General features: G+C 56.8%; 2 protein-coding genes across 8 annotated transcripts in view; one reads left to right on the top strand and one right to left on the bottom strand.

The window, feature by feature from the left end:
- The window catches only part of CYTH3 (cytohesin 3), a 27242-nt gene extending 14859 nt beyond the window's left edge, over window positions 1–12383 (top strand). The window contains exons 1-14 of one of the 3 annotated variants that reach the window (XR_002831402.1): window positions 529–611; window positions 1046–1535; window positions 2619–2683; window positions 2945–3011; window positions 5254–5372; window positions 5696–5776; window positions 6401–6513; window positions 6632–6780; window positions 7038–7149; window positions 8443–8519; window positions 8610–8681; window positions 8829–8983; window positions 9732–11510; window positions 11862–12383. Coding sequence is in view for 2 of the 3 variants with exons in the window: in XM_023761404.1 (XP_023617172.1) it covers window positions 1254–1535; window positions 2619–2683; window positions 2945–3011; window positions 5254–5372; window positions 5696–5776; window positions 6401–6513; window positions 6632–6780; window positions 7038–7149; window positions 8443–8519; window positions 8610–8681; window positions 8829–8983; window positions 9732–9804 (1365 nt within the window). In the remaining variant the exon portion in view is untranslated. Of the gene's footprint in view, window positions 1–528; window positions 612–1045; window positions 1536–2618; window positions 2684–2944; window positions 3012–5253; window positions 5373–5695; window positions 5777–6400; window positions 6514–6631; window positions 6781–7037; window positions 7150–8442; window positions 8520–8609; window positions 8682–8828; window positions 8984–9731 lie in introns of those variants that run through there. The other 2 variants (XM_023761404.1, XM_023761406.1) reach the window with 2 other exon arrangements.
- A 171-nt stretch (window positions 12384–12554) lies between these two features.
- The window catches only part of USP42 (ubiquitin specific peptidase 42), a 35637-nt gene continuing 21650 nt past the window's right edge, over window positions 12555–26541 (bottom strand). For 4 of the 5 annotated variants that reach the window (XM_006097698.3, XM_023761403.1, XM_023761402.1 and 1 more), the window contains exons 10-18: window positions 26384–26524; window positions 26098–26198; window positions 24465–24618; window positions 21170–21886; window positions 20977–21071; window positions 17815–19314; window positions 16235–16536; window positions 14474–14512; window positions 12555–13574 (exon numbers count right to left, since the gene is read on the bottom strand). In XM_006097698.3, the coding sequence (XP_006097760.1) occupies window positions 14505–14512; window positions 16235–16536; window positions 17815–19314; window positions 20977–21071; window positions 21170–21886; window positions 24465–24618; window positions 26098–26198; window positions 26384–26524 (3018 nt within the window). In that variant the 3' untranslated portion in view covers window positions 12555–13574; window positions 14474–14504. Of the gene's footprint in view, window positions 13575–14473; window positions 14513–16234; window positions 16537–17738; window positions 19315–20976; window positions 21072–21169; window positions 21887–24464; window positions 24619–26097; window positions 26199–26383; window positions 26525–26541 lie in introns of those variants that run through there. The other variant, XR_002831401.1, reaches the window with a different exon arrangement.

Genomic DNA, 26541 nt, shown 5'->3' with positions numbered 1-26541 from the left:
CCACACCCGGCCACCCTCACCACTGCACTGGGGCTCCCCGTCCTCCGAGGGTACCCGCCACCCATCCTCCTAGGGTACCCGCTAGCCATCCTCTGAGGGTACCCGCCACCCGTCCCCCGAGGGTACCCGCCTTCTCAGGAGGGACCGCCACCAAGATTTCGGTGTTCCTCCTCCCTGTATATGCATCCACGCCCCGCTGTACGTGCACACATTTCCCAAACACTCAGAGCCGTGCCGCCCCGCCCTGTGGCAGGTGTCGTGGCAGAGACGTCACAGCTGCTCTCGCCGGCCCCATCTCGCTCGTGAGGCTCATCTCTGTCAGACGGAGCTGAGCCTTTTCCTGACTGCGTGGGGTTCTGCTGGACAAGCACCGTGATTCTGCCTCTTGCCCGTGGGAGCGGGGGGGTGTCTGTGGGGCCAGCGCGGCGCCAGAGCCTGGGGACACCTGCGTGCGGAGCGGTGGCTGCACCTCGGACAGGGCCCCGCTGTCCAGGCGGCCGTTCACGGCTTCCTGTGCTCTCCTTTCAGTGCCTGAGGACCTCTCCTTAGAAGAGCGGGAAGAGCTCCTAGACATTCGTCGAAGGAAAAAGGAACTTATTGATGACATCGAGGTAAAAATGAATCTTCTCGTTTTTGCTCATAGTAAATCACGTAGCTTCATGAACATGTAAACACGGGGTACCTAGTGTGTCCGCATCGGGGCCACACAGGACGGAGCAGAGAGCCTCCAGTGGGGGGGCAGCCCTGCTCACCCGCAGACACCCCCCCCCCCCCCACACACACACACACCCGGGAGCAGCAGGAAGTGACACCTGGCGCCAGGGTCCCAAAAGTCTTTTCTAGCGCTCGCTGGTTTGTCTCAGTGGATAGAGCGTCAGCCCGTAGACTGAAGGCTCCCAGGTTTGATTCCCATGTCTCTCTCACATGGATGTCTCTCTCTCTCTCCCTCTCTCTCTCTCTCTCTCTCTCTCTCTCTCTCTCTCTCTCTCTCTCCCTCCTCCCTCTCTTCCACTCTCTCTGAAAATCAATGGAAAAACATCCTCAGGTGAGGATTACCAACAACAGAAAGTCTGTTTAAACAGCCTCGGCCACCTGCAGGCGCATTGCTCTCTAAATCGGCGGTGAGGCCATTTCGTGGGGCGCAGCCCAGCACCCAGCGCGCTGCCTGCCGATTTTGGGCACCGGCACCTTTTGAGGGAGTGCACCGCTCTGGGTTCCAGCTGTGCACAGTGCCTGCCAGCTGTGCGAGCAGCATGACGAGAAAACACGCAGATAAACCGTGTCCCCACCCCCCACACTGTGTCCTCGGGACGGGGTGGGGCGGGGCGGCCGCAGGAGCAGCGAGGGTGAGCTGCAGCCATTGCAAACATTATTCAGAAGACAGCTCGCTGCTGCCCTCGGGCCGCCCTGGGAGTCAGGCGGGCGTGTGGAGCTCCTTTGCGGAGCCTCTGTCTGCCAGGCCGAAGAAATGCGGCCTCGAGGCCCTGGCCGCCAGCAGGCCGGCCCAGACAGCCCCTCCCTCCCGGAGCCCTCAGGTCAGTCTGAGGGTGGTGGCGCACAGCATGGGAGGGTCCTCAAAGCTGTCCTGTGCCGGGACGGGAAACTCCGGGCTTTTTCTTCTGAGGGGACCCTTCGTCCTCGGAGACACAGGCCCCAGCGAGGTGCTGCGGCTGCAGAGAGAGACCGTTTCACGGTGACGTGTGGCCGTTACAACGCTGGTGCCGTGGAGTCTGGTGGAGCTCTCACCACCGGGTTTTGAGTTGAGGGTGCTGAGGCCTGGGAGGTTAAGAGGGTGACGAAGGTCTCTCGGTCAGTAGGTGGTGGGGCCACGTGGAGGGACAGGGAGTGTCCTTTCTGGTGTCCTTGGCGTGTCCGAGGGCCACGGGCAAGCTCTGTTGTCACCCCTGGCTCTGTCCATGGTGCTTCGTCTCAGGCAAAGCCATGGAAAGTGATGGGTCAGCCTCAGACTGGGCGGGCGGGCAGGGACACTGTTCTAAATGCCTTTGAGCTTCGCCTCCCCCCCCCACCCCCCCCCGCTTCCTGGACCGCAGGGGGAGGAGAAGGCAGGTGGCATGTGAGCTGACGTTCATGGCTGCAGCAAGTGACCGAGTATCTTTGCTCTCCTCTCGCTGTTCTGTCATTTACACCTTGATGTCCTCCCCAGTGTCCCTTCTTTTCTTATTGATTTTAGAGAGAGAGCAAGGGAGAGAGAGAGAGAGAAACATCTATGATGAGAGAGAATCATGGATCGGCTGCTTCCTGCACACGCCCCGCTGTGATTGAGCCTGCAACCCGGGCATGTGCCCTTGACCGGAATGGAATCGTGGCCTCCTGGTTCGTGGGTCAATGCTCAACCACTGAGCCACGCCGCCGGGCCCCAGTGTCCCTTCCTGATGTCACCACGAACACTGCAGAACCCACCTAGCGACGCGGCTTCCAGGCGCCGGGCGCAGTGCCTCTCTCTCCTGCGTTGGGGCGGCGGGTCCATCAGTAGTGCTTGTCCACCCGGTGCCCAGGGGAGGGGGAAGCAGCGCTTGAGGCCGGCATCCCTGAGGCCAGGAGAGGAAGGGCAGGGCCTACCCCCACCCCCACCCACCTCCCAATCCTGCCTCTTGCAGAGACTGAAATACGAAATCGCTGAGGTCATGACCGAGATCGACAACCTGACGTCCGTGGAGGAGAGGTAAGCGGCCTGGGGTGGGCGGAGGCTGGGACCGGGCCCTCAGTCCCTCTCTGCCCGGGAGCAGCGGGGACCTTCGTGTGACGGGACGTGCTGCTTCAAGGCGCTGCCTCGCACAGTGGCGATCTCTGAAGACGTCAGATGGAAGCAGGGGCCCTGGCAGCCGCCCTGGCTGCTGCCACCTCCCGGGCGGGCTTTGGGGGCTGGGTGCTGCAGTGCTGGGTGCAGTGTCCGCTCACCGTGTCCTGATGTTTCCACGCACAGCAAAACGTCTCAGAGGAACAAGCACATCGCCATGGGAAGGAAGAAGTTCAACATGGACCCCAAGAAGGTAAGAGCGTGTCCGTGTCTGGCTGCGAGACGCTGACGGACGGACTGAAAGGCGCCTCCCTCTTGGGTAAAGGTGGCCGTTCCGCCTCTTAAAACGACAGACTCAGTGTGTTTATTGAGGGAAAGGCTGCCAGTGAACGGGGAGGACAAAAGCGCCCTCTGAACTGGTCCCGGGACCGAAAGGCCTTTCCACGGAGGTTCCGAGCGAGGATGGGTCTCCGGGAGCTGGGCCCCCTGCCCCCCGGGGGAGCCAGGCCGGGCGCGAGGCTCGGGCAGAGGGAATCCCTCGGGCAGAGCAGCCGACTCTGGTCTGGGGGCACCAGGTGGTCTAAGTACAAGGATGCTCTTCCTTCTTCCCCTTAAGTCCCTGGGAAAGACCCAGACTGCAGCCAGGGCCTTGTCTCTCCCCAAAGTGGATTTCCTACAAAAACACCCCAACATCATGGCACCTGCCACGTGTCGCTGCTTGTTCTGAGCTCGAGCTAAAGGGCTGAGCAGAACCGTGAAGCCTGGAGCCCGTGGCTCAGAGGACAGTGGGCCTCCGGCGACGGCAGACTCCGAGCTGGCTCCTCCCGTGCCTCGCTGGACTGTAGACGGCACTGGCTTTTCACATCTGTGTGCGTGTGCGTGTGCGTGTGTGTGCGTGTGTGTGTGCGTGTGTGTGTGTGCGTGTGGCGTGTGTGTGTGTGTGTGTGTGTGGCATGGAGTCTCTGTTCTCACTGGTTAAGGATTTGTTCACTCAATAAGTGGTTGCTGGTTGCGCCGTCCGACCTGTAGACGTGCGCTCGCAGGTGCAGGCGCAGTTGCCGGCGTGTCTGTTGCGCCCGTGGGTGCAGATGCCGGCCCTTCAGGTCCAGCCTGTGTGCAGCCGGTGTGTTCCCGCCACTGTCCCGCCCTCCGCGGGCCTGACCCGCTCGTGGGGCGTCCGTCGGCCCCGCTCGGTCAGTGGGAGCGAGCGCACTTGGTGACGATGTGAGACTTGGGGTCAGGAATGGGTTTTCCTTCCTGAGAAGCTGGGTTTAGAGTTGAATTGTGAGCAGGTGGCATGAGCTCCCAGGAGAGAGGCCCTTTAACAAGTGGATGTTGCGAAAACTGGGCCTTGTGCTTCAAAGAGCAGTACAGGTAGCGCCCCAAAAAGTTCACGGATGAGTTCACATCTTTTTAAATTTTATTTCAGAGAGGAAGGGAGAGGGAGAGAGAGAGGGAAACATCAATGATGAGGGAGAAGCATTCATCAGCTGCCTCCTGCACACCCCCGACTGAGGATCGAGCCTGCAACCCGGGCGTGTGCCCTGACCGGGAATTGAACTGTGACCTCCTGGTTCCTAAGTCGGTGCTCAACCACTGACCCACGCCGGCCAGGCTTAGTTCACATCTTGCTCGTGAAACGCATGTGGACATACATGTGTAGGCGGGGCTAGGGCTCCACACAGGTCCTCTCTGTCCAGACATTGTGTGTCCAGTTAGCAGTGATCAGGGTTAACGTTTATGGAGAACCGTGCGAAGGAGGCACTTTAATTAATGTGCAGTCCTTCACAACGACCAGCTGAGGTGGGTTCCATTTTATTTCCCGCTTCACTGCTGGGGAAACCGAGGCACAGAGCAGCCAGGGAGCCGGCCCAGGGTCCTGAGCCGGAGCCGGAGTCACTGCCCCTCGGAGTGTGCAGGGGGCCGAGGGCGGCCGGGCGTCCCGGAGCCCAGCCTGCTGTGTGCCCGCAGGCGCCGTGGGAAGGGCGGTCTCGCAGCCCGGGCTGCGGCAGTGGCTCCGCGGGCTGGCTCTGCCTCCCCCTTCGCCGAGGCTCTGAAAGGGTCAGCGTTCTTCCGCTCCACCACTCGCTGGTGATCATGTGGCTCCCTGGACGCAGTGGCCTGTGCAGGCTGCAGGGTGCTCGCTGGGAGTGTCCCCGTCCTCTGGCTCGGAGGGTGGCGATGGCGCGTGTGCTCGGCAGAGGGCTGGGTGGGGGAATTGGCAGAGGGCTGGGTGGGGGAATTGGCAGAGGGCTGGGTGGGGGAATCGGCCCGTGGCCCACGAGCCAGGCCCTGCCCTCTGGGCGCATCACTGAGGAGGAGAAGCACAGCCAGGCCCGCTGCTGCGCACCCACCTGCGTCTCCTGCCCCTCGGCCGGTCCCTGGGCAGCTCCAGGACAAACGGGAACTGGGGCTCCAACCGCCTGAGCCTCCGGCCGGGGCCCTGGTTACTTTTGCTGTGCCGGGCCGGTCACGCCTCCCCTCCCGCTCCTCAGGGCATCCAGTTTCTGATGGAGAACGGCCTGCTGCAGGGCGCCCCGGAGGACGTGGCGCAGTTCCTGTACAAGGGCGAGGGCCTGAACAAGACCGTCATCGGCGACTACCTGGGGGAGCGGTGAGTGGGGGGCTGCGCCGCCAACCTGCCCCTCGGGGTGCTTCCCCCTGAGCTCCCAGCCCTAACGGGAACGCTGTGGGTGCCGGCCTCCCGGCCCCGGGACGTGCCTCCCGCCCAGCACACCTTCAAGGTCAGATGACCGTCTGCCACCCTCCCTCTGGCAGCTGCGACGCAGTCAGCCCCCTACAGAGTCCCCTCTGCACCAAGCCTACACACCGGAGATCTTAACTCTTCGTCGCAGGAAGTGGAAACCACAAAAACTTGTCTTAAAATGATGGGCATAGTCTGCAGGGGCCGCAAAGCACCTTCCTCTCTCCCTCCAGGGACGAGTTTAACATTAAAGTGCTCCAGGCTTTTGTCGAACTCCACGAGTTTGCTGATCTCAACCTCGTCCAAGCCTTAAGGTGCGTGTCGGCAGCTGCTGTCCGAGAGGAGCAGGCGTGGTTGGGAGTCCCCGGGTCACTCCGAGAGGCCCCGGGTCACTGCCTCCTGGTCCAGACGCCACTCCTGTGCTGGGAGCACTCGCCCGAGGGAGAGGGGCAGGCGCAGGGGCGGGGCTGTGCTGGCCTCCAGGGGCGGCCCTCCTGCGGACTGGGGTGTGGCGCCCTGTGCTGGATCCCGTCGGATGCTGCAGCAGGTTCCGAGTTTCTGTTTCGGAAAACTGCCTGGTAGGGAGGTGCAGGCCGGTGCGTCGGGGCGGGTCTGGGGGCGCAGACCCAGTGGCTGGGATGCCATTTCTCGTGGCCGCTCAGCCTCTGGCCAGAGCCTCAGGGTCTTGACTGGGGCAGGTGTCGGTGGTGAGGCCGGAACCCAGGCGGCTCGGTGGGTCCTCGGGCTCTGCTGTCCTCCCTGCCCGTCCTGCCCTGCCCAGGGGAGGATCCCTGCACGGGGGAGGGGGGGCGCTGCAGGCACTGAGGCCCAGAGGGCGCTGCCCCCAGCCCCCCCCAACCCCACGCGGCAGGTCCTCCTGGCCGGTGGGGAGGCCAGGACTGGACCCTGACGGCCGTTCTGGTCTCGTCTCTCTCCAGGCAGTTCCTGTGGAGCTTCCGGCTCCCCGGGGAGGCCCAGAAAATCGACCGCATGATGGAGGCGTTCGCGTCCCGCTACTGCCTGTGCAACCCCGGCGTCTTCCAGTCCACAGGTCAGTGACGGTTGGCGGCGTGTGCCGTGGGGCCACCCCCAGGCCGCTCTCCTGCACGCGGTGGCCTCTGACCAGCCTCCCGGCTCCCGCCGCTGAGCCCCGCCCTCTGACCTCGCAGACACGTGCTACGTGCTGTCCTTCGCCATCATCATGCTCAACACCAGCCTGCACAACCACAACGTGCGGGACAAGCCCACGGCCGAGCGCTTCGTCACCATGAACCGAGGCATCAACGAGGGCGGGGACCTGCCCGAGGAGCTGCTGCGGGTGAGCTGCGCCCTGCCCTCCCCCCCTGCGCGTGGCCTCGGTCCTCGGGGTCCCCGTGGGCGTGGGCAGCCCCAGTCCACGGACCTGAAAGCATCTCTAGCACGTCCCTCGCCGCCCTGTCCCCTGGGCTGGCCGCTGCCCTATCCCCGGGGCTGGCCGCTGCCCCTGCCCTGAACTGGCCACTGCCCCGTCCCCGGGGCTGGCCGGCTGGGAAGGACAGGCCTCCGCTGAACCGGGCGCCGCTGCTGTCCTGGCAGAACTTGTACGAGAGCATCAAGAACGAGCCATTCAAGATCCCGGAGGACGACGGCAACGACCTGACTCACACGTTCTTCAACCCCGACCGCGAGGGCTGGCTCCTGAAGCTGGGTGAGGGGGGCTGAGGGGGCCTGAGGAGGCTGCATGGGAGGGGGGGGCAAGAGCCCAGCCCAGGGCCAGAGAGGTCGGGGGGAGACAGGTGGCTCTGGGCTGAGGAGCAGCTGGAACAAAGGCCCTGGGGCCCAATTTGGGAGCTGGGGTGGGCCCAAGGTCCTTGGAGGGAGCAGCAAGGATCTTGGGGAGGCACATGGTCAGACCCTTGGGACAGGGACCCGGGGCAGGGGCAGCCTGTCGGGGAGAAGGGGAGACCCAGCCACACCTGCCTTCACAGCATGGCCTAGGCCCTCCCCAGGCCTGGCCTCAGGAGGACAGATGTCCCATCAGTGAGGGTCCCCGAGGGCTTTCCAAGGTCTGCCCACGGACACCAAATTCCAGCTGTTGGGGCTCCCTCCCGAAGCCGCCTCCCCCTGGACCTCTGCAACCTCAGCCCCGGGATGACCAGGGGGCGGGCCAGTGTCCCCCCATGTCCCCCGTGCCCCCACGCCTCCGTGCAGGGATGGCCCCGTGAGTCAGCCCGAAGGCCCGCACCTGCTTGCATGTGTGCTGTGGGGAAGGGGCCGCGCCCCGAGGACCGTGGTCGCGTGTCAGTTCCCACCCCTGCGCTTGTCTCCTCATTGTTTGTAAGCTTGTCAGGAGCAGGGGCTAGAATGTGAAGCCAGTTTTCTCTGCTGAATACTTAAGGGTGAAAAACATTTCTCTTCCGTAGAGAAAGGCGTAGACACAGATGAGCTGTGTGTGTGTGTTTACGTGCATGTCCCAGATCTTGTTAAGAGATTAATTCAATCTAATAATTCCCCGGGCCGAGGTGTAATTGATTTTGATGGATCCCAGGGCCGCGCAGAGCTCGGTCATGTGACCAGAGCCCTGATGGAAGGGATTGAGCCCTGGGCGGGCGGCCCGCTGCCATCGGTGTCATTTCCATGTGGGGAAATTAAGCCCATTCATCACGACTAATTTCCAGGAGGCGCATTGGGAAAGCAATTGAGTTGTCTGGGTGCCCCAGGGGGCTGAGAGGGCAGAGGCAGGCCTGGGTGGGGTGCCCACGGACCCAGCAGAGCACCGGGCCGAGCACCCACGTGTCGCCAGGTGGGCGGGAGCCGTCCGAATGGCCCAGACCACAAGGCTTGTCAGGACTGGGCTGAGTGTTGGACGGACGGTTGTGCATTTTCACGAGGAAGGAAACACAACCAAGCTCGGCTCCTGGTGGCCCTCTGACGACGGTCGTCTGTGGGGTGGGCCAGGCTCCTGCCTGCGCGGCTCTGCTCACGGCCCTCTGCTTGCAGGGGGGGCGCGTGAAGACCTGGAAGCGGCGGTGGTTCATCCTCACGGACAACTGCCTCTATTACTTCGAATACACGACGGTAAGCGAGGGCGGTGGCCGGCTCCCTCCCTCCGCGCAGGCCCGGGCAGCCGTGACGCTGGCTGCGCTCCTCTCCCCTCCTCTCCCGCAGGACAAGGAGCCGCGGGGCATCATCCCGCTGGAGAACCTCAGCATCCGGGAGGTGGAGGACCCCCGGAAGCCCGTAAGCTGCCCTGCTCCTGCCACCGGCTGTCCCTCTGCCCTCGGGCGCTCCCGCGCTGGCCGCCCGGGCTGGGGGGGGAGGGGCGCGGTGTGGACACAATATGACCACCTCCCCGGCCCTCCTGACGGTCCCTCTCTGTCCCACCAGAACTGTTTCGAGCTTTATAACCCAAGCCACAAGGGGCAGGTCATCAAAGCCTGCAAGACGGAGGCGGACGGCCGCGTGGTGGAGGGCAACCACGTGGTGTACCGCATCTCGGCGCCCAGCCCGGAGGAGAAGGAGGAGTGGATGAAGTCCATCAGGTGAGGGACCGCGGGCCGGCGCTGCGGGGCCCAGGCTGTGGACCAGGCTCGGGCTGTCAGTACAGTGTGGTTATTGGTAAAAGCCTCGTGATTCTTAGGATCGCAGCACGCCCTTCAGTAACCGTCAGAAAGCTTTGAAAAGACGCAGAGTTCTTACTTACAAGGCCCGGAAATGACACAGCTGACGTGGGACCACCCCGCAAGGGGACAGGGATGGTGTCACACAGGCCTCGGAGCTGCTTTTATTGGGGGCGAGGGTGGGAGCCTAGAGTTTTGAGGGCTCACTCTTTATTGGTGAAAATTAAAACTCTCGTACGAGTGGGAATTCAAAGAGCAGGAGGAAAAAAAAAGCAAGTAGCCTAAATGGTCGTCTCCTGAAATCGAGATCTCTGACACCCAGGACCACGGGGCGGCCTGGCCGGGTCTGGCCGCCGCAGCGTCCTTGGGTGGGTGGCGGCCTTGCTGTCACAGTGGAGTCAGGCCTTGTGTTATGAGTTAGAGGCGCAGACGGCGGGGCTGACAGCACAGGCTCCAGGCCCGCACGGGTCTGCTGCAGGCACCTCTGCACTCGGAGGCGTGTGTGTGTGTATGTGTGTGTGTGTGTACACGTGTGCACGGGTCTGCTGCGGGCACCTCTGCACTCGGAGGCGTGTGTCTGTGTGTGTGTGTGTGTACACGTGTGCACGGGTCTGCTGCGGGCACCTCTGCACTCGGAGGCGCACCTGACTGCGTGTTTCCGTGTCCCCAGAGCGAGCATCAGCAGGGACCCTTTCTACGACATGCTGGCCACGCGGAAAAGGAGGATTGCCAATAAAAAGTAGCTTTCCTCGCCGGAACAGGTAAAAAGCAAAACCAAAACCCCACAGCAGAGGGGCCGGGCGAGCAGCCCAGGAAGCGGTGCGCCAGCGCGGCCCGCGGGCCCCCCGAAGCCTCACGCGCGTCTGGTGAGCGACACCGGGCGTTTCCCTCCCGCCAACCTGGGCCTCGCAGCCGTGTCCACTCGTCCTCCTCACGGTTCCTGTGGCAGCGGCGCCTGGGAGTTGAGCCGCGACCATCCACGCAGCGGACTCGGGCGCGAGGTCTGCCGCGGAACCTCGCTTGCTCCAGTCGCCACACATGCTCATTCGTGATGGTGTTCACTGTTCTAGAAGCTTCTGTTTTATATCAAAACAGGAAAGAAAAGCTACCACTTTTTTATTCAGATTTTTTTCTCAGATATATAGGACTCTAGCTTTTATATGCCTTTTTATATTCTGAAATTATGAGAGATACTTACTTTCTGATAGTATTTTTAGAATGGCAGCTATAAACGTAACTCTCGCCACAAGTATGTACTGTGCACTGAACAGAAGTGATGTAGACACTATATATGCAGCAGCCGGGCGGGCACCACGCGGGGGGCGCCCTCATCCCTCCTGGGACAGGGAGGGTCCGATTCCCCGGGGACCCCTCAGCTCAGGCCTGGTGGCCCCCCAGACACTTCCTAAAAAGGCCAGTCAGTGCCGTTGATGATTGGGGGCATTTGTCCCATAACTCGGAGCCCAGCACAGACCTGTGTGGAACCAGATGAAACTGCCCGTGTGGGACGCCCACAAGCCGCAGTTTCATCGGTTCCACCGAACACGGGGCTGGTTCAGCCTGCGGCCACTGCCTTCACTACTGAGAACCTTCGTGCAGAGAGGACGCTCGTGTCCCTGCTCTGACCGTTGACCAGGTTCCTCACTAGGATCGAAGGCATGGAAGTAACGAGAGACACGCTCACTGCCCGTTGCGGAGCGGGCGGTGTGGCGCTTAGGGTTTCCTGTAAACGGTGTACAGCCCCAGGTGCACGCCGTGGGGCACCTCGCAGGCCCAGGACCGGGCGCCGGCCGGGCCCCAGCACATCCCAGACCGACCGTGGCGCACAGGTGGCGGGGCTGGAGCCGTGCCGGCTCCGGGACACACGCCTTTCTTTTCCTTGGGGCTTTGTTCCCGTCGCCAGGACGGCCTTGCCCATGGGGCTGTTCTGGTGGTGGGCCCCTTCCCCCGCCAGCTCCTCCCCCTGCCCGTCCGCTTGGGCACACCCTGGACCTGCACCCTTTAGAGGTCTTCCCCGTGAAAGCCCAGCCCGAGGAGAAGCCGACTGACCTGTGCACGGACGTGGAGATCCGACGGCGGCAGGAGGAACTTCCTGGGCACGGCCTTGCTGAGACTGGGTGGCCGTGGGCCTGGGCCTCGAGCTGCTGATCTGACGTAGCTTTAAATCACACTAGACTGCAAAGGGCTGAGCCCATGCCCTCCGACATGCATCAGACTGGCTCTTCTGGCTGATTCCCAAGCTCTTCGGCTTTGTTATTGTACCGATACCTCAAATTCGAAGCTTTAGTTTTTGAGAAAGGCAAGTCTTCGTTCTCAAAATGCCCGGCTGCTGCATGTGCAACTCTGGCCTCCACACACAGATGTGGCAGCGCCCCCCCCTGGGCTGGCCGCATGCCCAGGACTGCCCGCTCCATCAGTCCCCACGCGTGGACATTGTCCTGTGACCCAGGTAGGACCCTGGGGAGACGGGCTTTCTGTCTCTCGGGTGTGGCCTCAGCGGGGCTGGAAGGAGTGGACGGGAAACCCTGGAGGGATGTTTCTCTGGCCGCCTGTGAGGGGGACTCGGTGCAGAAAGCCATGGTGCTTAAGCTGTGTGCTTGCCTCAGAGCTACGGGAAACCACCCAGGTCCCGGCTTCGTTGTGACAGTATTAACCTAACAGGCACAAAGCCATCACCCCCGAGCCCTCAGGCAGGCCTGGTCTGAAAAACCCACCAGACTCGGAGCGGGCGCCCGGTGCCTGGGCCAATATGATCATGTTCATCCTCTTCCTCCCCCCCCCGCCCCCCTCCCGTGCTCAGTGCTGAATTATCCCCACTCTGGCCAAAGACATGCTCCCTGAGACCCAGGGCAGGCGGCGAGGGGCGCTGGGCAGACGCAGCAGCCCCCCAGCCACAGCCTCTGTTGGCAGAGACCCAGACAAGCAAGTGTCCTCAGGATCACAGGACATTTTGAGCAGTTTAACGTGGTACCAAACTGAGTCCAGACAGAAGCTATTTCTAGGTGAAGCGATGCCTATTTTTCAAGTTAAGATGCACAGACCTACGTAGATGCACTTTGCCGAAAAGTTAGGTCTGGTGTAGACCAGAAGCCACACGTGATTTGTTTTCTTAGAAGACATTTCTATTTACAGTAAATATCGTCAGTATGTAAATAATGTACATATATGTTGATTCCTGGAGTGTTTATTCAATGTATATACTCCCACAATTTGCATGAAGAAATATCGTACATCAGTATTTTGTTGTAAATAGTAAAACTGGAGGGGGTGTGGCTGTCAAATACTATGTTCACGGAATAAAAGGAAATGCATTGTTACAAGACTGCCGAAGACTTGGTTCTTTGAAACAGATTGCGGGGGCCAGCAACCCCGCCCCCATCTCCCCACCCCCATTTGCACCTCCCGCCCTGAGCTTTGGCAGTTTTTAAAAAGTAAAGGCAACAGGAAGAAGTCATGCGACGTGTCCGTAAGCAAATGGGGCAAACAGCAGTAAAAAAGAAGACACAAAATGTTTAATTTGCTGCCATTTATATACTATATAAATTTTACATGCTGTATATTTACAGTGGGGCAAGTGCTTTTTTAATCTTTAAAAAAACAAAGATCAAACTTTAGACATCTCTGAACAACACAAACTGTATAAACCATACAGATTATTCAGATACAAACTGTATTAAATACAGTTGTCCCCACTCCGTCTCCTGATGCAGGACCAGTGAATTATAAGTGTATCACAGTTTGATAGCATATCCATATTAAAAATAAAATCACAGTATGATTTTGTCTGTAACTAGAAACTTTTCAGGGACCAAGCTGATAACTCAGACTCCAATATCATAGTCAAGACAAGAGAAACTGTATAAAAAGTGTTATGTAATAAAAAACGTACTGTAGGCTTTACAAATAATGTCTGGATTATACATTCATAATGTAAATACTCATCATAACTGGTAAGTTGATTGGAATAGTTCCACAAAGTTCAAAAACAGAACTTGTCTATAAAATACACCTTCCAATCTTGAATAAACTGAAACATGAAGCACGTTCGTTTCTAGTATCAGACATTACAGAAAACACTGCTCTCGAGTCAGCTGAGAGCTCGTGGAGCTTAAATAGTCTTTAAATTAAATATGCACACTGTCAGCTGTTTGTATGTGAACAATCCCAGGGTCCCGGCTGGCCTTGCACCGGAGGTCTGATTGGAGGAGCATTACATGGAATACGAGAGATCAACCTGAGTCTGTGATTAAGCAGCATTGAGATGTTCTAGTCCAGGGCGTCACTTTTAATGTGATTTATATACACGTATTTTACAATGCTCAGCAGTTGTAGAAAGTGTTCGTCCATTTGGAATAAGGGTAATTAAGAAAAGGTAAAAACTAAAAAAGAAGTTCTCCATGGTAAAATCTGTACAGTATTTACTAAAGAAGCACCACGCAGATCTGAACAAAGTTATTTTCTATGTTTATAATGGAAGCTGGGTTGGGGATGGCTTCTGTTGGACATGTTGAATCTGAAAGACAAGAGGCAGGAAGCTGGAGCAGAGGGTCTAAGGAGCCCGCAGGCCTCGCTGCGGCACACGTCACACCAGGACAGCCCGGGTCTCGGGACGCTCTTCCTTCCCGCACTGCCTGCCTTTCTGAATGGCTGTAAAGGGACTGGGCGGTTCCAGACACACAGGCCAGACAGTCGTGCCAACGGCCGAGCCAGCAGGCAGCTCAGCACGAGGGCGCCATCTGCTGGGCATGGACCGTGCCCACCGAACCCCAACTGGCTAATCCGTCTCCACCCCTGAAGCCCTTAGCTGGGCTCAGGCCTCCCGAGGACACAATGGTAAGTCATGCGGACTAACTGCACGTTAACCTTCTGTGGACACATCACTGAAGTGTGTGTAAGTCCCTCTCGCTGACCAGAGTTAGACATTTGGGCAACATGGCTGCCTCCCCTTTCCGCAGCGAGGGCAGGTGCGAGACACGAGTCGTCTCCCACGTCAGCTGCGTGGCACTGACCAGGTTTGGATCTGCTCTAAAACACCTAAACCTCATTCAAATCAAGCAAACCCTTTTGTCGAAAATGGGGGGTGGGGCCAGACGCCTCTGGGTGTTCTGGCCCTGGTGTGTGTGGAGGGTGGAGATTCCAGGGGCCCCTCTCAGGCACCCGGGAGGTCTGGGTGGAGGAGGCTGGATTTTCCATCTCCAAACGTTTCCCTATTATTCTGACGCTTTAAATACCCTCATTTTCTTACGAGGAGGAAGGAGGGCTGGAGTGTCCCCGAGCCAGGATACTGACGAGGAGGGAGTGTTCAGCACAGGGCCAGCCTGGAGGACAGGGTCCCCCACACCCGTGTCCCAAACTCTGTCCCCACAGTCCTCTGCCAACAGTCATGGGTAGACAGACGTGAAAACAGCTTACCATAACTAGTGAATTCTTTGAGGCCAAGCTTTCAGTCACCTAGAACGCAAGCAAAGGTTAAGAGACAGTTTAATGGTCTCATGGTGTCTGGTCCTGTGCCGGGCGCGCGGCAGGCTCACAGTTCCACGGGAAATAACACCACACCAGGCCCAGGGTGCGCAGCGGGGTGCGGAGGGGGCCCTTTCTCCGGGGGTTAGGGAGACAGTCGCCGCGGGGAGAAGCCGGGAAAGCCACGCACGCCCGCAGACATGGTCATCAGCCTTGTCACATGAGGAGGGGCAGGCTTTACACCAGAGACAGCGAGGCTGAAGGACAGGTCAGCGGTCAAGGCACCAGGACAGAGGACACGTGTCCCGACAGGTGACGGGGATGCTTGAAGGCCAGGTGACTGGCCCTTCCTGAGGGGACAGGCGGGGACAGTGCGAGGCTGCTCAGAGTGGAAAGTGCTGGATCGGGGACAGGACCACCGGCCTGACGGCAGCCCCTGGAGACAGAGCAGAGCTGCACACGCCACCAGCGAGGTGGGCACTCGGCCTCCCTCCCTCCAGAGCCCTGGGCGGCCCCACCCCCTGCGGAGGAGTCTGGCAACCGTGTGCGCTGCCTGGGACCCGTGCACACAGCCCCTCCCTGCTCGAGGGAGAGGGACTTCCCCCGACACTGACATGTTCACGGGAAACCAATCTGAAGGGACACATATTAATCCCTTAAAAACAGCAAATACCACTTCAGCTCCACTTTCTTGCTGCTGAGGGCTGCCAGCTCCCACCACACTCACCCTCCCGATGGAACACGCCATGCCTCGCCAACACTGGGGCCCAGGTGCCCTCCTAGCCAACCATCACAGGCTGACCACCCCCACAGGTCACCTCGGCCGAGCCCAGGACACCATCAGGAACCCAAAGGCCTCTGGGCAACCAGGGTGACAGTCACAGGACACCTCGGGGTCCAGGGCGGTCAGCAAACTCCACAAAAGGCCGTAAAAGCTGGGCTGTGCTCCACTGCGCTCTACACACCGACATTTCAATTCCATATACTTTTCATGGGAAATGGAATCTTCTTTGGACTTTTCCAACCACTTGAGATGTTGAAGCCATTCTAACTGGCTGGCCCTGCCCGGGGCTGCGGTTCGCGGCCGCTCTGGGGCGCTGCCTACATCACGCTTTCTCGCAGGCTCCGTGCTGCTCGCCAGGGGCGAAGGTCACTGGCACAGATTAGAAGGGGCGAGGAGGGGGCAGCTTTAAGTGCAATTAGCGACAGAAAGGACCACACCATTACAGGGGCAGAGCTATGCAGAGCAGACAAGACCGGACACCCAGAGTGATCCACTCCCCAGGAGCCAGAGCCCCGCACGACAGGTGCGACAGCTGACGTCCCTAATGACCCAAGTCATCACACCGACTCCTAGGTTATGCTCAGAACGCCCAAGGTCTAAGGATTCCGGAGAGAAGAATATAAAAATGGTCTGAAAAGGAAAGTTCTGGCCCTTCCCAAGGAAAATGGTACCTGGAGCCGTGAGGCCTGGTCCATGTAACCCCAAAATGCTAAGGGGGCCATGCTCCATGCTCCCCAAAATGCTAAGGGGGCCATGCTCCATGCCGCCCTCAGGGTGGGGGGTGGAGAAAGCGGGTGGGAGGGGCTCCTGCTGAAGCGCGTCCCCCCCGCCGCCCCCCCCCCGTGCCATTGGGCCTTCCTCCCAGGTGTCAATCCCCTTTTCTAAAAAGACCAGCTCCTACATTCTTAAGTCCAAGTGTCTCCTCTTACCCTGGCCACACTCAGACAGATGACACCTGTCATCCCTGCTGTCCATCCTTAAACGTTTTGTTTTCTCGCGGAAAGGTCCAGCGCCTTCCAGAGGCAGGCCGTCGGTGAGGGGGGGGCTGCCGTCGGCTCTCCGGAAGCAGTCAAGAGCCTCAGAGCTGGCGGCCTTAGCTAAGTGCAGTCCTGAGTCTCGCCCACAGTCCTCCGATTTCCTTGAGTGTCTCTTCTTTTTCTTCTTCTTCTTCCTGTGTCTGTGGAGGTCAGCATCCGAGCATGCTGCCGAGAGATCCGAGTCCTGCTGATGCCTGCGGGAGAATAAGCCAGAACTCAAACCACCACCAAACAGCCACCTCGACGAGAGCCGGCCCTCGGCTTTTCCACCCACACTGTGGACACTCATGATGCAAATGCAGGTAAAATCTTTGTCTGATTTAAAATGCACTGGAAGGATCTCTTAAAGTCCAGGCCATAAATAACCCACTGAAACCCCTCCCACCGCTGCCGTTAGCTTTGCTCAGGCTCTAAGGCAGTGACAGCGAACCTTTTGAGCTCGGCGTGTCAGCATTTTGAAAAACCCTAACTCTGGTGCCGTGTCACATATAGAAACTTTTTGATATTTGCAACCATAGTAAAACAAAGACTTACATTTTTGATATTTATTTTATATATTTAAATGCCATTTAACAAAGAAAAATCAACCAAAAAAATGAGTTCGCGTGTCACCTCTGACACGCGTGTCATAGGTTCGCCATCACTGCCCTAAGGTGTTCGGCCAAAATCCCTGCGGCAGTACCGACCGAGCTGCTTCTCCTGAACCTGGTGGCTGAGGGAGAAGCCCTCCTGCAGGTGCCAGCCACATGGGGTGCCGGCGAGCCCCTTGCCCCCAGGAACCACTATTTACCAAGGGCTCATGGTATTGTTTTCCCAAGGTTGCAATTCTAAGGATGTCAAAGGTATACAGTATAAGATGTGTGAGTAATTCTGTTTGTGCTCATTCGTGTCATCACAGATAAGTCATTTCCAGGACACTCACTGGCCAATTTAGCTTTTTCAAAATACAAAAACATATTTCCCAGTTAGATTTCAAATTGAAAAATGGAGACAGAGAAACAGACAAAAACAAAGGCAACAAAAGATGCGTCTCAGATCCCACTTAGGGCGGGAAGTGTCAATGCCACTGCGGCCTCCCGTTCTGTCACCTGGCAGCCAGGAGGTTGAAGGAAGTATGAACAGACGTGACAATAAGTACATCCGACCAGGAAGGGTGCTAGCGCCAGCGGTGAAGGCAAAGCCCTCGAGCCTTCCTGTCCAGCGCATCGCACGCTTACTCCTAAGGTGTAAGCATTCACATGGGGATGTTTGAAAATGAGGTTTGTCGGCATTTTATGATCCTGTAAAGTAAGATACAGCTTAAAAGCAGAGCTAAATTTTAGAAATCTGTAAAAACCATGAAATCTCAGAATCCACAGATGAGGAATACAAATCAGACCACCACGCCCCACCCCACCTGTCGCTGAGCGGGTCGGAGACAGCGGAGCCGAGGCCGGTGACCCCACCGCAGCCGAGCGCGGCCACGCCCTCACCTGGAGTCTCGCTCTCGGTGTTTGTCTTTGGATTTCTTTTTCTTCTTTGACTTTTTGTGCTTCTTCACTTTAGGTTCTTCTAAAGGGTCCCTCTGTACGCTCCTCCAGGCTTTCTTTTCTACGTGGGTGTCACCATGTTCTATACTATCGTACCTCCGTTTGTGTGACTTCACATTTTCGTGGTCGTGAAAGCGATCAGCGAGGTGACAGCTGCTGCCTTCAGGTGCAAGTGCAATCCTCTCGGCGGACTTCTCAGGGTGGGGCGGCAGGGCGTGGGGGGGGCCCGCCCGGGGGCCGCTCAAGTGGTGCCGTTCCCTCTCTTTGGCACCCAGCTCGTAGCCCTTCCTGCTTTTATAGTCCTTGTAGGGCCGGCCGCCGTAATGACCCACACGGTCATAGTCTCGGTCATAGTCTCGGTCCCCGTGCAAAGGCCTCCACTCCCACGCCTCCCTGGCCGTGTACGGGGCGTACCTGTCGTGGTAATACCTGCATTTGTCCCACCTCGTTCTGTCCAGGTAGTACTTCTCCCGGCCCCAGGAGTGCTCGCTTTCCGAGTGGTGGTACCTGCTCCAGTCGTGGTCGGACCCGCCTCTGCTCCGGGAGTGGTGGTGGCGGTGCCGGGCCAGGCCGCGGTGCTCGCAGGCGTGGTGCGGGCCCCCGCTGCAGTGCTCGGGCCGGCGCCCCTGCAGGGTGCGCTCGCGCGTGTAGGAGTGCCGCCGCCGGCGGTAACGGTCCTCGGTCTGGCTCCTGCTGTCCCGCGCGTGCTCCCCGCTGGACGAGCGGTCCCTCCGGGTGCGATAGTGTCCTCGGTCAACCTTGCGGAGGCTGCTGATCTTCTCCTTCACCGGAGACCGGGCCTGGCCTTTCTGCCCAGCCTTGTTTTCTTCACGTGGCTCCCCGGGGCTTTGCTCGGGAGCCCCAACCCCTTCTGAATGGTTTTCCGTGACTTTGTCCAACTGGGAAGAGGGCGGCTCGTCTGTAGGCGCCCCCGAGATTTTAGAAACGTCTGAGACTTTAGAAACGTCTTCCGCATCCGTGCACTGGTCTCGGCTGCCGTGGACGGAGTCCTGCTCGCCGTCACCCTCGGGACATGCCGCGGGGCTCGGGCTCAGCCTCCCCGTGGCGTCCCCTGCTGCCGAGTCCCGGGGACTCTCTGCTAACGTCCCCGCTGTATCCTGGGACGCTCTGCTCTCCTCCCCTGTTCCATTCCCAGGGTCGCACAGTTCAGAGAGGGGGTCGTCCCCAGCGGTGTTCTTGTTGGCGTTACAGAGGTGGTTGACGCTGGGCACGGACTCCTCGGGTTTTGCTGAGATGCCCTCAGGGACTTGTTCTTTGGTAGATGTAGGCTGGATGCCGGGGTCCGGGAGCGGCGAAGCCTTCTTCAGTTTGCTGCTCAGACCCGTGGCCGTCTCCAGTTCCTCCCGGGAGTCAGGAGTGGGGCTGCCGGGCTCCAGTCCTGCCTCAGGATGCTCTGTCTGGCTCCCGTCTGTTCCAGGTGCACTGCAGCCCGACAAAAACAAATAACAAATTAGTCATTCGCCAGATTGCTTTATGGGTTACTGTCATTGGCTCACAGAGACAAACACTTCAAAACAGCCATTTACTAAGTGTTTTATGCCTTTAATATATCTGGTTGAAACCCAATAGTGAACTTACCGTTTTCTGAAACATCAAATTGTCCTTCCCTCGTTAAGTAAAAATATAAAATGTTCTATCAAGCCCATCTCCTATCCATTCTTTAGCAACAACAATGCTGAGGTTCTAGGCCGCTTCTGTTCCCAGGGAGACTCGCCTCCTTCACAACTAAGTCTGAACGTCCAACCGGTCAGATGACAGGGGAGGCTCGACTGTTCCTCTGGACCCCTTTCCACCCGACAGGGCCGAGCTCCTGCAGTGACTCAGCATCGGTGAGGGGTCACTGGGCTTCGGGAAACGGCTCTGCCCTTGATCGCTGGGAGCTGCGATGGATGTGAGGTCAATGAAAGCTGCCAAGAGACCTCAGAACCCGACAGGGGCCCCACTTCTCGCAGGACGGTGTCTGGGAGAGGGTATACATACAAGGTCACTACACGTTTTCTAGAGCGTGGCAGTGAGATTCTCAAGTCAGCACGTGGCGCAACACACCGGTTACGCTCCACGCACGGCCTGGCTCACGCAGAGAGCTGTGGTCACTCCCGTGCACATACGAGTGCGGACACGCTGAGCTGGACTAGGCGGTAACAGAGGGACCTGTATGCCTGTGACCGGTGCTCCCGCTGTTCCATCTTCCGGGGAGCCCAGGACTGGGCGTTCCCTGCCTCCAGGATTGACTCCATTCCCCTCGGCTCTGCCAGCCTTCCCTGCAGTGGCCAGTGAGGCAGCACTGCCAGGGCCATTCAGAAAATGGGGTGCATTTCTGGGTTGTCACAATGAAGGGGAGCCCCGCTGGCACTAGCAGGCAGGGGAGAGGCAGGCAGGCCCACGGAACAGGCCAGTGCCCTGTGACGGGCAGCTCCAGGGAAACGAGCTTTTCCAGGAACACAGCTAGCGGGTCTGAGTGTCACTTAAGCTGCCCACCACGGTCTGAGCGTCACTTAAGCTGCCGCCACGAGGACTCATTTCCCTGGTGGTGGCTGCGTGTGGCGCGGGGCTCCCGACCTCAGGCCGCACTTTACGCTGTCACGTCGCAGCAAACCCGGCCCGCTGCGTTGCTGCCTGGCGCAGTGCAGGCTCGCCTGGCTGCTACATGTTGAAATACAGCTGCGTTACACATTCCTTTCCTCCTATTCCCATTACATTTAGGTCAATATCCTGGTTTTTTAAAATGACCACGTGGAAGCGGGACTATCTTTCCCATAAATTTGGTTTCAGAATTCTGGAGGGGGCAAGACCAAACATGTGCTGCCGACAGCTGAGAACCACGGCCCTGTCCTGGGCGGAGGACGTGGGCGGGCCAGGTGCCCAGGCAGCAGTGTGCTGACGGCAGCCCTGAGGAGGACACGCTAGCTGAGGGCAGCAAGCTTTCCTGGACGATCAGCTGATACGTTTTTCTTTACTTTTTACAAAAGCAAATGAACAAATGCCATAGATCATTCAAGTCATCCCAGGAGTCAAGACATGTACAGAGTTAAACTAGTGACAGGCCCAGGACACCACTGGGATTTCCTCCCGAGTTACTGTTACCTTGTCTCATCCGTCGAGCCTTTCCCTTTGTTGCCGAGCTTGAAAGTCTCTAAGATTTTGTCTTCCGGGAGCGGTGGCAAAGGAGCGGGCATCAACTACAATAAAAAAACAAAGATGCTCCAACTCTAGTCGCTACTCCCCACCTCCTGAAGTCTAGCCAGCGACCCGCCCACCCCCGCCCAACCCCACTCACCTTCCCAGGGAGACCATTTGCCTTAGAAAAGGGGTTTTCTGAGTGTAGGTCAGGCTGGACTTGGCAGCTGGCACCATCGAAGGACAGACCGCTCTCTTCCGGGTCACTGTCTGTACTGACATTAGCACCATTTAGAGTCACAGGTTCTCGAAGCTCGTGCTGAGAGGCCTCGTCAGCTTCAGCATCCAGAGCAGAAGAGTTCGAGCTCTCGACCGTGCCCAGACCGTTCTCCCTGCCGAGGCCCTTGGCCTCCTCGTCAGACTCTTCCGATGACTCGGCACCGTAGGGGACTAGGACGCTGGAGTTCAGCTTGGACTTGCCGTTCATCACTGGCTTGGAGCAGGACTCACTCGGGGCCGTCGGCTTTGTGACTTTACTGGGAACTGACGTGGGTGCACTCGAGGTAGACTGTATTGCAGAAGAAGTGGTAATGGTAGAAGAGGGAACAGGCTTGGTAGGGTTCTCCAAACCATTGTTGTGAAGGTTAGGCTGAGACTGACCTTGGCGAACAGGTAACTTGTTGTGAATACTGATGGTGATTTTTTGTTTCTTGGGATGTTCCGGGATAACTGAGGCCCTGTTAACTGACCAGTTTTGAACAGAAGTTGAAGCGTTAACAGCACCAGCCCTGCTGACATTGGAATTTCCATTAGGACTCGACACGGAGCTGCTGGGCGTTTCTTTCAAGGGTCCGGTCCCATTCAAGTGGGGTGGGTTCTGGAAGCAAGAAGACCACAGCCCTGGTGAGCATTCCAGAGTCACAGGCAGAACCCACTCTGGCTACAGACCCTTCCCAGGGGGTCTTTTTCTTTTTATAAATTATAAGCTTTACACACCTAGAAACACGCCCTCTCCTCACCCACTCCTGCCTGCACAAACCTTTCACAGGTCATCGTTTTCTGATAATTAAACAACAAACAGCGACAACTATTTTTGCCCAGAAAACATGGCCCAGACCATATTCTTTCTGCTCCGATCGGGCAGAGTGAACAGGCGCCTTTGAGTAGTCTCATATGTTCTTGGTTTTCTTGGGAGCCCAGAGCTGTACAAGCAGAAGGAAGTGCCAGCCAGCAGGGAACGGCCGTTGGCCATGGTAGCTAGGGAGCTGGTCACGTGGGCAGACAGAGAAGAGTGCCTTCAGGCACCAGTGGCCCGCCCATCCCCTCCCCCAACAATATCTCTGAATCTCAGATTCCAACTACTGCTGCTACACCCTAGAGGCTGCAAACTGGAGGTCATGGGTGAAATCTCGTTCACAGATGAATTCTGTTTGGCCTTCACAATGTTTTGTTAAATATCTGAATTAGTTTCTATCTTAACATTGAAGGGTTTCATGGGGTAGGGGTGGCGGGGGCGACTTTTGAAAAATCAGTAGCAGCCACCGCTCAGCATAGGGCATGTGCTCTCCTGATGTCACCTTCACGAAGAGTCCAATTCAGGAGCCTGCTGCCTGCCCAGCTCCCAGAGGCCTTAGAGGTATAACTCCTGCCATAATCCACACACTGCCCCACGTCCACAGGACACAGCACACAACTGGACAATCTGCTGGTTCAAAACCAAAGGGACTCAAACCGAAAGGCTGTTAACACACTGCAGCACAGAGGACAGGGATTATTCCAACATGTGGACAAGCCGTCCTCGACCTCACACGGAAGTCTACCAAAAGGTGGGCCTCGGTTCCACAAAGCGTCTCAAGGCCCAGGCCTGTCATCAGTTCTCCCCAAGAGGCCACCTGGAAGTGTGGCCACACCCAGCTGGACACAGAAAGCGCCACACTCGTGAAAGGGCTGAGCAGACATAATGCAAGTGTCCTGTCGGTTCGGGGCCACTTTCCTGCAGTCCAGCATTAATGAAGGGTCCCCAAGTATTTCATCAAGTGAATGGAAGTCCAGCGCGAGAGCTAAACTCTCTAGCGTTTAAATACCCTTATACCCGGGATCTGCTTCTTCACCATTACATCCATACTCTGCGATGTGCTGTGCACTTGAAATATTTTATAATGAACCAGTGGCCTGGTGCACGGATTCATGCACATTGGAAGGAAATTAGAAGAAAGATTCATGTGGTAATTACGTTACTGCAAAAAATTACATGTCAAAATAGTACATATAATATAGTATTATAAAATTAAGACACGCATGCGATTGGCACCAGCGAGAGCTTTGTATGTATCGTGTATGCGCCAGTCAACATTGATTTTCAAACGAGAGGCCTGGTGCACGAAATTCATACATGGGTGTGGTCCCTAGGCCTGGCCGGTGATCAAAGCATGAGCGTCTGGCATGGAAGGGCAGGTCCCAGCTGATCTCTGGGCCCTGGGCAGCATCGGGGTCCCCGCGCGCCCCCCTCCGCCCGAGTCCCCACACGGAGATGCAATGAGCACGGCCAGATTCCTCAGGCCCAGGCACAGCGTGGGCCTCTGGTCCGCCCAGCGATGCCACACAGAAGCCAGGTGGGCAGCACACTCTCTCCTGGCCGGCCTCGCAGACTGGCTCCTACGTGAACCCACGGGGAGCCCAACCAGCCCGAGGTCCTGGTGGCTGCGGCCTGACTCAACTGGAAGAGGCTGCACTGGTACAGGGCAGGCTCCTCACGGGCACCCAGCACCTGAGCTTCCCCGGCACACCAGCCCTGGCGTCCCAGGGGAGGGTACTAGGGGGAGTAAACGCAAGCTTGGCGGACATCCCACATTCTTACTGCACCTCCGTCCCCATCACCCCCGCCCCCAGGTAGCCAGCGAGAGGTCACAGCATGTCTCCAATGCCTGCCATGTTCCGTGCCACCCACTGGTGGTCAGCGCACATCACAGTGAGCTGTCGAACTCCCTGTCTCCTGGTTGAACCGCCCGAGGGGACAATTTGCATATTGGGCTTTTATTATATAGGATTGCCAGTACACATCATATGTACCGGCCTGTCAGTGAATAAATCGCGATGTGGTTCATGTTGAATGTCAACAAAAACAACCAAATTCAGGATCGACAATGACAGATCAAAACACATGCGTGCGATTTGCACCAGTGAAAGCTTTATATGTATCACACATGCACAAGTCAATGTTTATTTTTAAATTGCCAGTGCACATCGTATGTACCGGCTGGTTGGTCGGACGTCAGACAGACGGATGGTCGGTCACTTAGCCTTTTATATAAATAGATGGCTTGAATATACTATTTTGACAAGAAATTCATTTGCATACGAGGCCATGGCAACTACTGCAATGCTAGCCTGAAGGTTTGAATGATACATTTTTAAATTAACATAAAGGTTACATTCTCTCTATGGAACAGAGTTACCTTTATCATGTGAGAAGGAAGCTGTGGTCCGATGAACCCTGACGTGGCCTGTTTGTTATTGACGACACGCTGACTGATTACAGGTCGGGGAGAGGACTGGCCGGGGCTGTGGGCGGAATGAGTAAGTTCACCTCCATTTTTCACATCATGGGACCTGGGGACAGAGAGTGACATTGCTTAGGGTTACACAGGACATCTCCTTAGAGGAGATTCACTTATGACTCTCAGGTAACAGACCAACCTGCTGCAGCGAACAGAGCTGCACACGGACTTTTAGGTCAAGGTCAATGGCAGGTGCTCAGATTGGGAGACCACCAGGGTAATTGGGCAAATGGTACTTTTTAAAAAATATTTTTATTGATTTCAGAGAGGGAGAGGGAGAGAGATAGAAACATCAATATGAGAATCACTGATCAGCTGCCTCCTGCACGCCCCCTACTGGGTATTGAGCCCACAACCAGGGCATGTGAATTGAATCGTGACCTCCTGGTTCACAGATCGATGCTCAAGCACTGTGCTGCATCTCACCCCTTAGAGCAGTGGTTCTCAACCTTCCTAATGCCGCGACCCTTTAACACTGTTCCTCATGTTGTGGTGACCCTCAACCATAAAATTATTTTCGTTGCTACTTCATAACTGTAATTTTGCTACTGTTATGAATCGTAATGTAAATATCTGATATGCAGGATGTATTTTCATTGTTACAAATTGAACATAATTAAAGCATAGTGATTAATCACAAAACAATATGTAATTATATATGTTTTCCGATGGTCTTAGTCAACCTCTGTGAAAGGGTCCTTCGACCCCCAAAGGGGTTGCGACCCACAGGTCGAGAACCGCTGCCTTAGAGGCACCTGCTATTCAGATTTAAGAGTATCTTCTACACCAGCAGTCACCAACCGGTGGTCTGTGAGGTCCGAAAGGTTGGCGACCGCTGCTCTACACTTTAGCCTACACTGGTTTTTCAACAGTATAACATTTCAAACTGCTTTTTCCGCCATATTTATTGAGCACATTCTCATATCAATAAAAAAAAAAAAAAAAGGTTTCATACAAATCACTTTTAACAACTGCATATTTCAACATATGGATTTGCTATGATTTATCTGATCATTCTACGACTGATCAGCTGTTACAAATGAATACCTTGAAGCACACCTCAGTTTCTCCAAGGCCACGCCCTTCCAGCAATGGAATGAGCAAAACAGTCTTCAGCAAGAGCAGGAGAGAAATGAGCAGAGGTGCTGGCGCTGCCCAGGCTGATCCAGGAAGGTGGCTGCCCGCCTGTGCTCAGCAGCTGAGAGGGGACCACACCCAGTGCTCCGAGCCCCTTCCTGAGGCCCCCACGGCCCCCAGGTCACGCAGTGTGAGGCCAGCAGCAGAAGCCTGCCCTCCTCAGCCATCGCCTTTCCCTTCCTCTGAATGTGTCTGTGGTTAACCTGCAGAACAGCTGGAAGCTAACGCACACTCAGGACCCACCCGCAAAAGCCCATCCTTACACTCCCAAGCTTCAAGCCGCAGTTCTAAAAAGAACCCAGTAAGGATCCACATTAAGTGAATTTAAATATGTTGATGAGATGAACAGAAATAAAATAGCAGAAAACTTGAGAATCTGTTCTCCTGACAATACCTGATATAAAAGAGAACATACGCTTGTTGACTGAGTACCGATCTGATATCACTGGTAGATACGATGGAGTCATTCATCTGATACCAGAGACCATTGCTAGCCTGCAAGAGCCAATAAAAGAGAGATTCAATATGATTAGGGAAACAGGGAACACTGAGCCAGAGAAATGTAAGAAAAATGCAATTGTACATTTTAACTGTAAAAGTCTCACCTTCCCCCCAAGAACACCAGTGCTCCCTTACAGTGTATTGTAAATAAAAGACATTAGCAAATCCACACAGCTTACCTTTATGTAGCAGAAGTAATGGCCGGCGTGGCAGTTAAAACCAGTGTGTACCAGTACTGCATATAAAACATAAATAATTGGTTCTCCGTTTGGTTGAGACATGTATGGTCGAATATCAAGATATTCCGGATATTTTACATCCTAAACAGAAACGGGAG

This window comes from Myotis lucifugus, unplaced genomic scaffold (assembly GCF_000147115.1).
Source record: "Myotis lucifugus unplaced genomic scaffold, Myoluc2.0 scaffold_208, whole genome shotgun sequence".
NCBI classification, from domain to species: domain Eukaryota; kingdom Metazoa; phylum Chordata; class Mammalia; order Chiroptera; family Vespertilionidae; genus Myotis; species Myotis lucifugus.
The sequence above is the reverse complement of the archived record's forward strand: the minus strand, read 5'-3'. Positions and strand labels throughout refer to the sequence as shown.